At 38.3% G+C, this 10,754-nt stretch overlaps 1 protein-coding gene across 1 annotated transcript; it reads right to left on the minus strand.

The window, feature by feature from the left end:
* Nucleotides 1-1,834: 1,834 nt before the first annotated feature.
* LOC140223859 (uncharacterized) lies at nucleotides 1,835-8,254 on the minus strand. The gene is made up of 4 exons (XM_072296121.1): nucleotides 7,780-8,254; nucleotides 5,555-5,763; nucleotides 3,250-3,426; nucleotides 1,835-2,321 (listed from the first exon to the last, which is right to left on the minus strand). The coding sequence occupies exons 1-2, from the start codon at nucleotides 7,969-7,971 to the stop codon at nucleotides 5,572-5,574; spliced, it is 384 nt and encodes a 127-aa protein (XP_072152222.1). The 5' UTR covers nucleotides 7,972-8,254; the 3' UTR covers nucleotides 1,835-2,321; nucleotides 3,250-3,426; nucleotides 5,555-5,571.
* Nucleotides 8,255-10,754: the final 2,500 nt, after the last annotated feature.

A 10,754-nucleotide genomic window follows, 5' to 3' on the forward strand; every position in this document is an offset into this window, starting at 1 on the left:
CAACATCGTGGCGGACTCTCAACAACAGTTAATTAGGTAGTGAGGAGGTAACACCAAGACCCATGGTACTTAAGCTTGACTCTCTGTACGCTGTACATAGTACATCGAGGAAAGTGATTGCAAAACGCAAACTCTTACAAGTTAAATTAACAGATAATGAGAAACCTGAAGATTTCTTCTCTAACTTTGAAAAAGCCTTAAATGAATTGAAATCAACAGACGAAAGTATCACTGAAGAAGAAAAACTGAGCCATCTTCTTCTGCTTTACCACCCAGCATGTGTTATCTAACTGATGTATTTGATACCCTCTCAGACACTGATAAAAACGTTGAATACGTTAAGCAAAAAGTTCTCTCTTCTTTCAATGCTCGCAAAGATCCTGAAGATTCTTTAGCTTTAAGCTCTGAAGCAAAGAATATGCATCAATTTAATCAAAATTTGAGTCGTTACACGAACCAGCATTCAGCATCATCAAGCCCAAGTCGCCCATACTTCACAGGTTTCCACAGGAAGGAAAAGGACAGGAAATAATGATCAGCACAATTAGCCAAATTGCGACCGTGCACGTGATGAAGTGCGAATCTTCACATGAGATGTGGGTCAAATGAAAAAGACTCTACAAAAAAATTGAGCACGAACAAAAGTGTCTGTTTCAAACTGAGATAATTTCTTAACTTGAAGTACCTACAAATCGTCTGAAAAACTTAACACTTCCTGGGACGAGTGCAGAACCTGTTTTACCCTCTGAAAACCCTCGCAGAAAACCTTGACAACAACTTCCTTGTCAGTAAAATCATATGTTCGCTGCCAGCAAGATTTAACAGCTTCACCACAGCGTGGCGCTTGGATAAAAACTATTTTGTGACTTTCACGTGCGGTTAAACCGGATTCACAATGACGGAATTAATAGCAAAAAAATTGGAAGTAGCAGAAGCTCTCATGGAAACGGTCGTGGAGATGGAGGGGAAATGGAACCTCAAGTGCGCTAAAATCAGGTGTGATAACGGCAGATTGTCGATTTGTCGATCGAGCAGATCAGTTCATTGCATTCTATTACTTCAGCAGGAATCAGTCAAACTGTTTTTCTAGCTGTTTGAAACAGCTGCTGTGAATTCATTCATATTGTAATATAAAATGGTAAATATATTCATTCATAATATGAAAAACAAGAATGAAGGAAGGACTCTTGTCGATCACAGGACTTTTCGATTGCAACTTATGGATGATTTAATTGGCAACTTTAGAAATTTTGGTAAACTCATGGGACGTCCTTAAACTTCTGAACGTGAAGAAAGACTTAACGAACAACCACACTTTCTGGCTATCAACGAGAAGAAGAACACCAAGGACTCCACTGTGTGCAGCAACAGGAAAATTCCAAAGGGACGCAAAGAGACTGTTTATTTTTGCAAAACATGTACCCGCAAACCTGACCTACATCCAGCAGGATGTTTCAAGCGTTATCATACGATGAAGAAATTCAAGACTTAAAGATGTTTTTCTCATCTACAACCCTTAAACACCAATTTTTTACATTTTAATCAATAAAGGAAAGCTGTAAGTACACTTTTACCCGTCTCTTTATTTTTCTCTCCATTTTACCAAAAAAAGTCAGTCTTAGGGGTGGGGGGGTGTGTGTGTGTGTGTGACATGGGCAAATAAATTCAGACCCGAAAGGGTTAAAGATGTTTTCTACATTGGAGGTGATCCGTTTCCGTTACCCAGTACCAGTGGTACCACTTATAAAATCAAGTTAACAGATACCAGCCCCATTCACACTTAAGGTTACAGATATCCTTTTGCTCTTAAAGAAGAAGTGAAAAAACAGATAAATGAAATACTTAAAAGTGGTATAATTAGACCTTCCTATTCTCCGTGGTCTTCTCCAATTTGGGTAGTTCCAAAAAAAAAAAAAACAAATGTATAATGAGATATATACCAAATTTATAATGCTCTGATGATAGGGTAGACCCCGGAATGCTTTAGTAACTAATTTTTTACGTATCGTAATAAAATGCATATTCAGCTATCATCCTGTATATTCTTAAATATCTGTGTACATCATGAAAAAATTCACTTGACAGGTTTGAGCATTGAACCTTTCATTCATTAAATTTCTTGAGCATTTACTTTTAATTTTGAAGGAACTAATACAAAATGATTACCGGTGGAAATGTGAAGCTTTCAAGGTTGAGTCTGTTTCATGAAATACTCCTGACGTGATGTTATACAAGAGTAATTCATTACTCAGTTTGTCGTACTGATTCCCATCAGACTTCAATGTGATGTTGCATGGCAAGACATGAAGAGCAAAAGTTTTCTGTAATACATAAAATAAATTCTGCAGATTACAAGAAACTAACTGATTATCATCAGATTTTTTCACATAAATTTCACCATGAGCTACGGAGATAGGATGCTTCCTAAAGTGATTATTATTTGAACCATGTTGAAACCAAGCCACATTAGCTATTGCCGCATTTAATTGGGCAATTTAATTTTTTAGATAGAAGCGGTTGTGCAGATTATAATTACAAATTTCAGGGAATTTTCTGCAAAGTACGAGGCAATTTCTTCAAAATTTTCAAGAACATCTGCACAAATGTACTCTTTTAAAAAATTAAATTGCTTCGTTAAATTTGGCGATAGCTGATGTGGCTTGGCACTTTTCTGCTAAACTCGGTCCATTTATAGGCTAGTGGCAGGGTTTCATGATTTCTTCATTTTTCAATTCCCTGACTTTTAGTGACCTTACACTTTTTTTACTTCTTCATTACGCTGACTTCCATGTGAATTTTGAAGACATTTTCACTTTCAAATGAAATAATGGCAAAAGGCACTCAGAAGTTGTTCAAAAGATGTTAAGTCTCATGAAAATAACCAGGATGGTTATCAGTTTAAAGATTCCTCTGGGTCAGGATTGATAAAGATGCCTGATTAGACCTAATTTACGGAGTAAAACGTTTATAGCCTGAAACGAGTAAAATGTAAGGCTGATTTACTGTCTTAAATTTTGCTGTACACTTTGACAAGCCTCATGGGTCTTCACTGGAGAAAGGTAATAGAATTGGTTGGACCGATTTTTCAATAGGAAAAAATTTAATAAATGTACAAAACATAGTTTATGACAGTAACAAAGGAAATTCAACTTAAAAAAAAAAAAAAAAAAAAAAAAAAAAAAAAAAAAAAAAAAAAGCTAGAAATAGCTTCAAATTTAAACTGACCAAAATAATGAACACATGTCTAACCTGCCGTCGTGAAGACATCAAGAAAATATAAAAGGTAGAGTTGCTTTAAAGCCAAGTTAGAATTGGCTGTGCTGCATTACCCAGTCAAAGTGATCCAACGCCAGCATGCAGCTACTGCTGCCTCACGTTATGCATGAACCAACTGTCTTGAGAAGAGCTTAAGCAGTACACCACATGCTGTTGGATTGCAAAAAAAAATTATTCTACGAAAATAATTTAAAATAAAAATTAATGCTGATTTGTTTATTGGCTTTCTTATCAGTTTCCACTATGCAGCCAATTGTTTCCGCCTCTTTTTCTTTAGAGTTTCATGCAGCATCAAAATTACAGCGTATGGCGGTTGGTTGCTTGGTTGCTTATAATTGTTAAGCTTATTTGACTTCATCTACCCTGATGATGGCTTGTTGGTCGAAAAGCATAGATATGTCAGTTCAAATGGATTAATTTCGTCTAACACTTTTTTTGACCTGACAGCATCTATCAAAATGCTTGTGTTTTTCTAAAGTGGTACCATGCTGATAGACAAACTCAACTTTGATCACACCACCACTGTGATTGCTTGAATGGCACCGTCTGAGGTTGCCGAGCTCACGTGCTACTTGCTACTTTCCTTCACTAATCCCAGTCGCTGCAGATTCCCTGACTTGCACCGTTTTCTAGAGGTCGTCTCTGGAGGTCTACCTCCAGAAACTCAGTAATAACTTGCACAGAGGCTGTCCAAAAATGACTGTGGGTTGGCCTACTTGGAGAACATTATTAAAGATATTGAGATGCTTCATGTAGAAGCTTGCGGTTTGCAATATCAATGATGGTTTGGAGAAACAGTAGTAAAAGCATGAGTTCAGCTCATTACACCTGATAATGCCTAAAAGAACCCAGCTTAACTGGAAGGACAACTTCTTTTAAAAGCTACTGCACCAGGCTCTTTTCTTTTACATAAACTGTAGTTGAAAGCAATGCATTGCAATAATAAATAACGCTGTTTTCTCAGCTTGGCCCATGATATTTCTCTAAAACAAAATTTAGTAAGCCTCTCTTGTGGTATGGTCATCGATTGAACTTATGGTCCTTTCTGTAGATTAGAAGAAAAAAAACTCTTTGATGGAGACCAATGAGATGAAGTTCTTGAACTGTCCATATTCTGTGCTTGAGCTGAGAGATAGCCAAATAGATGCTGGCATTACTTTCAAAGGACACTTTTTCTGCTTTGACTTGTTGCAAAAAGAAACAATTCAGTGTTGTGTTCCTTGAATCAGTGGATTACCACTTTTTCATGAGACAAAGTAGTGGAGGGTCTGGGGTCTGTTTCATAAAAACAGTTGATTCATTGAAATCGTGAAGAGATTTCCCTGCCTGCACTGCCAGGTTGTGATCAATTTTGCTACTTTGGAGGATTATTAAAAAAATTAAGAGGATTTAATGGAATACGTGGCGGTAAGTGGAGAGGGGGCACAGACACCCTGGCTTGGCTCTAGAATGGGCCTGTTTCAAACTTTTGTAAGCTTTAAAAGAAGTATTGCTCCATTTGGAAAGTGGCTGAAAAGTCACTATGAGCAGATCCAGAAGTCTGAAAATTACTTCTAACTTAAGAATCTGCATAAAACATTCATAAATTTATGAGCTTCTCTTTTTGAGATATACAACATCAAAGACGTACTTTGATGCAAACAAGTCATCCTAATTTTACAGCAAACGGGGAAACTCAATATTGTCACTATCATGTGACCTGGTATTTTAACTAAAATCAAACAGCTTCACTAACAACATTCATCTTGTATTTCATCCTTTCTGCTTTTCAACTTGAGTTAATGACCAGAAGCACTTCTGTTGTATTGAGAAATTGTGTCACATAGCAGCAGCTATTTATCGCTTTGCGTTGAGCTGTGAGAACAGGGTACCTCATCTGTATTGAATTATGTATTCATCGTAATAAAGCAGGAAGATTCAAAATTGACAAAATTTTTCTGCAGATCGCGCACATAAGAGTGAATTTTACACCTTCCTGATGTGCACAATCTCTTTTTTTAGTCATTTTCCCTAATGAGCAACTCTTCTATTTGCTCTAGCAAAAGTTTGCAACAGACCCATTGAGTTCAGAGCACTTAACTTAGAATTTCCTCAAGTGTTAATAAAAAACTGTGTGCAAAAAGATTATAGGTGTAAAGTGGTTAAGTCAAAGATGACAAAGATTTCTATGGACAAGGTGCATTCTGAGAAAAGACTGAGAGAGTTTCATCTCGGATTTTTGACCTTCACTTACGTTCTAGATATTTTTCTGGGAATTGAAATGACCCTTAAAACTTACCATTCCAATTTTTCCTTTCAACTTGGAGCATCATTTAGATTCAACTTTTTCATGGCTGTTCTCCTTGACACCCTGCGGCCATTAATCCAGCTGGACTGGCAATCGAATTTGTGAGGTACTACACCAGGTTTTAGGGACAACCGGAATGATGACATATTGTTTTTCTTCAGGATTAAAAACCTTGTATACTCTTGGACATCTTCAGCTAACTGTAATACAGCAAAAGAAAAATGAATTGACAGTGTTGAAAAAAATGTGCCATGAAGCCTGTAAGATAAAAAGAGAGAAAAAAAGCAAAGAAAATTTCTACAAGCCTGAGTAATATCTATGTATACTACTATCAACACTGGCTATCATCGTGGAAATAGTTTGCTGCTGACTTTTGCCTCATCAGAATGAGACAGAGGATCAATTCTTGAGCATAACAAAGGGAAGGGCATGTTTGGAGTAGACTTAAAAGATATTGTCGAAGGCATGCATCCATAAACTGCCAGTGACGTGCAGTGGTTTCAGTGATGGAGTAAACCATAGCAAAGACCAAGGGATAATAAAATCCCCCCCCCCCCCCCCTTACTCCTACAAAAATTTTAGAACCTAAGTCACCTTAACCTTGTTTTTCATAACTTAAATTAGGTACAGCATTAAAATCTGGTGGAACGTCATGAAAAAATATGGTTAGTTCCTTCTTTTGCGGTTCCTACTGCTCTTTTCCTGTTTCTACTACGATTTACCCACTCTAAACCTTCGAACAATGATACTTAGCAAAAACTGACAAGTCCATAAATGACATTGTCTGACTATTGAGGAAAAGAAAGCTCACGATCGAAAATCGTTACTCCACTCTGATTCAAACGTGCCGCTCATGCAATTTCAGCCAACCGAGGATCACTCTGATTGGTCCACGCAGCGACTGCCTCATTCATTGATGCTTCGATGGCCCAGAGAAGATTGTTGTTTTTGGTAGATATCTACTAGTTTGGTGTCACTAAACTGACTAGTTATGGCCTCTTCATTTTCATGAGCAACGGTCTAGGCTTTCAGCTTAAGTCAACGCCCGTAGAATTGCCTCAAAGCAGACCTGGGCACTCCTCGTATCCCTCCTAGGCTCCCGTGTGACAGTTGATTCCTGTGCAGCAATGCCATTGCAACCTGCTGTCGAATCTATTATAATGTGCCTTTTTATCTTTCTCTTGCTACTCTTGCTTGCTTCTTAATAGATCTCTTTTGTACCTTCTGTTAGTAATAATTTTAGGTATCTCTGTTGTTGTACTGAATCTGAGGAAATAAATGAAGTCAAAGCTCGAGATTGTTAGGGATTGATTGTTGGTCAGTTATGCCGGTTCCTCATCTTCTCTAGAGTACCTGTATAGCGAAAGTATAGACAGATGTGAAACTCCGAAAATCCATCAGGCCTTCACCGATGCCTCCGCGAATAAAGTTGGGGCCCACAAATGCAGCCATCCTATGAATTTCAATTATCCAGAGCGATTTAATAATACAATTGTTACGAACCATCGTTTATAAAGCACGTATTTGACTTAGTTTTTGCATAAATTTACTCATTTTTGCGGAAGAACGCTCATTTATATACATTCTTAGCCATCTTGGTTGGAATTGGAATCTGCAGACTGGCAGTGAAATTTTTTGTGCTAGAAGTTGGTTAGAAGGGTGGCTGCACTTTTGGGCCCTAAGCCCTCCATGAAGCGATCTGTCCATACTCTCGCTATATAGATACTCTAATCTTCTTCATCTTCTGTTGGTTTACAGGCTTATACCTATTCCTAATGTGGAAATGCCAGTTCCTCCGATATAAATGAACTTCAAATGCCAAGTTGCGTAGAGGTAATACAGGTACAGACTTAATGAGAATTTGGGCAGTAGCTCTGATTATGCATGTGATCGAATACAAATTCACTCCACAGAGGTTTGAAATAGGTAGGTGCTTCCGTAATCAACTTGAGGCAATCATTAAACCATGGGGACAAATTTTCAGCATACTTGGAATGATTGACTAGACACAAAGAAGTGAAAAATTTGCCATCGTCTGTCCACTCAACCCCATTCCAAATGGGGTTGAAAGGGGAATCCTCCTTGTGTAATCAAAACAAATGATGTAGGAACAGCCAATGATCTATTCACATCTGAGGGCAGGTGATAAAGCTTATTTAAAAACTAATTGTTGGTTCAACTGCATATACTTACGAGAGCAAAGATGATAAACTTACATTAAAATGATCTTCACAGCAGTGGCAGTTTGATTTGCATGACAATCCTGGAGGTCTGTGAACGGCTACGCACCACTCTGCTCGTAACTCAGGCTTCCTTGGTACGCTGAAGAATAATTTATCCGGGGTTTTCGTTGTTGAGCTGACACACATAGGCACAAAGCAATATTTGTAAACTGAAGGAGGAGACATTATCAATTCCCGATTACTTTTTTAACATCAAATGGCAGTACAAAAGAACTGGTGATCGACGACCAACAACAATAGAACAAGTGCCACAAATGTTTTCGTGTTCACTACGTAAGCTCAGAATCTGTACTACTTACTGAGAATACATCTGAGAATATATTTACCGAATTTTACTCGCGTATATTCTCGCTCACGTTCAAGTTTGTTTGTTAGCCACGTGAGTGTTGAGGAAAGTCCAAAGTCAATTCACTGATTCACAGGAAGTACAGGCTACAGGAACTGATCAAGCGTTCGGTCGGCCCCATAGAGTACAAGTCGGCCCACGTTGCACGTTATCTGTTTGTAGGTTAGGTTGATAAATTCCATTATCGAACAGGAGGACCGGAAACTGTATCCTGGCCGGAAATTGAAGATCGAACAGGAAATAGACATGAAATCGATTGCTTTGCGGCAGAAATATGGGAGAATCAGCGGGATGGCAAAGATATTTTTAGCTTTGTGCATGCATTATTACTCTGATTTCTCTCTTAATTTTTAGATTGTTAAAAATGCGTTGTAAAGATTCAATGTGCGTACAGGCCCGCCACATCCCATCTCGGGGGGGGGGGGGGGGGGGGGGGGGGGGAGGTCCGAGGAGCATCCCTCGAGAAATTTTATAATTTATACGACTAATCGGACGCATTGTGAAGCTTCCATAAAGAATTTTTCCATCAATTTCTGCGGAATAATTAAGTTTTTTTTTCTACTTTCAGCACAAAATACTTGCGAATTGTTGCATTCAAAACATCTGGAAAATTTATTTTTTTTTTTTTGGGGGGGGGGGGGGCATATGATACTATTTTCAGTTCTAAGAGGGTCAGGCCCCCCTGGACACCCCCTTCGTTTGTCTATGGCAAGGGAGTTGAGCCATGAGCCATTGAAGTCGAGGATGCCCAGACTGGAGACTCTTAGCATCTAACGACGGAAGAAAATAAAACGCAGTTACTGAAAATATCCCTCTGTACCGAAAATCTTGAAAAAAGATAGAAATTTTCCAAGAAGTATACTTCTTTGAAAATTTAAGAAGAATTCTACAGTGCCCCAACGTGTTTCTAAAAATCTATTCACCTTTTGCGAAATTTTTAGGGTAGGTAAATTTTTCACTTTTCCTTACGAAACAAGGGTTGCATGTGAATTCGTAGGTAGTGGTTTTTCACGGGTAATACGGGCCCCATCCGGGGCCCGGGCCCCGGTACCAGTGACCCAGTGCCCCCCCCCCCCCACCTTGTGGCGGCCCTGCCTTCATGCACGCTGGGCTTGTCGATTTCCTTGGACATTTTTGCAGTGGTGAATGCATAGCTGAAGTGCGCTACAGCTAGAATTGTATATAGCAAATGGGTGATTTTTATAGAAGGATTATAAATAAACAAGTGGTTAGAAATGAAAACAAAATACTATGAACTATGCAAAACGATGATTCAGATATCGGAACTTGGCTGTTTTGAAATCGCCTTCAAATGCGGCGTGATACCTCATACATTCCGGAGAGTTCAAATAGTTGTATCATTGCGCCTTAGAAATGCGACGGAAGATTACAATTGAAATAGCCTCCATGTACGCTGGGCTTGTCAATTTCCTCTGAAATTTTTGCAAATGTGAATGCATAGCTAAAGTGTGCTCCAGCTAGAATTGTATTTACAAATGGGTGGTTTTTCTACGAGCCTTAGAAATGCGACGGAAGATTACAATTGAAATAGCCTTCATGCACGCTGGCCTTTTCGATTTCCGTTAACATTTTTGCAGTCATGAATGCGCTTACGTGCGCTTCAGCTAGAAGTGTATTTAGCAAATGGGTGGTTTTTATAGGAGGATTATAAGTAAACTAGGGGCCTGAGGCCGCTACGCGGCAGCTAAACACTGAAAGGGAACTGCTCGTAAGAAATCATAGAACAACCACGTTCAAGTTATTTATTATAATTGAATAGCAACTTGGCTTGACAATAAATTTTGAAAGAAGATATAACATGCTCTGAAATTTTGGAAATTGAAATTGGAATTTTGAATTTATCATCATTTAATAACAATTAAAATTTATAATCTGGAAAAATTAAATTATTCCGGAAAATAATTTCGGACTTTTAAATGTGAAGTGCCAGTATTGTGATGCCTTGCATTTCAAAAAAGAGGAGTTTGTTTTAACAGATGTTGTCATAATGGTCTTCTCAGACTTGCCGAGCCTGGAATCAAAGATCAACTTCGCGACCTCTTCTCCAAACCCATTTTCATGACCAACATTTTGAGGTACAACAGTAGTTGTATGGCTTTTGCATCTCTGTCTGCTTCCAAAGCTCATATACTTTTAAACCAAATCTTCTGCTATCGAATACGAAAAATCATGGAGAATTTAAGTTTTATCTTGACCAGCTTCTCGAAAGAAAAATAAAATTTCTAAGGAAGTCTGCAACGTCGCAAAACGAGAAACGTAATCTCTCATTTTGCCCAAAAATATGTATGTATAAAATTGAAGGCATTATGACTGGCCTCTCTCAACGTATATTCGTATGTAACGATAAATAATGGGACGCGTTTGCTACGGCGCCTTGATACAACTATACAATCTTTTTTTTAGACTTGATGGATGTCCGTATCGCACCGACTGAAGTGCGGAACCACGTATCTCCATTGCGGTGTTTCAAAATTTCCGTCCTTAATTCATCTCTTCCACGAGAAACAATCCAAATTTACGACTTTAAATTTTGAACCAAATCTTCTGCTATCAAAGACGAAAAATCATGGGGAGTTTTTGT

The sequence above is a fragment of the Bemisia tabaci genome, chromosome 1 (assembly GCF_918797505.1).
Source record: "Bemisia tabaci chromosome 1, PGI_BMITA_v3".
NCBI classification, from domain to species: domain Eukaryota; kingdom Metazoa; phylum Arthropoda; class Insecta; order Hemiptera; family Aleyrodidae; genus Bemisia; species Bemisia tabaci.

What these genes read in the sequence shown, in the direction of transcription:
- LOC140223859 (XM_072296121.1), bottom strand. Translation starts at nt 7,971, where the DNA reads ATGTCTCCTCCTTCAGTTTACAAATATTGCTTTGTGCCTATGTGTGTC. An exon ending in GCTGTGAAGATCATTTTAAT is followed by an intron (nt 5,764 to 7,779) that starts GTAAGTTTATCA and finishes GCTGTATTACAG; the next exon opens with TTAGCTGAAGATGTCCAAGA.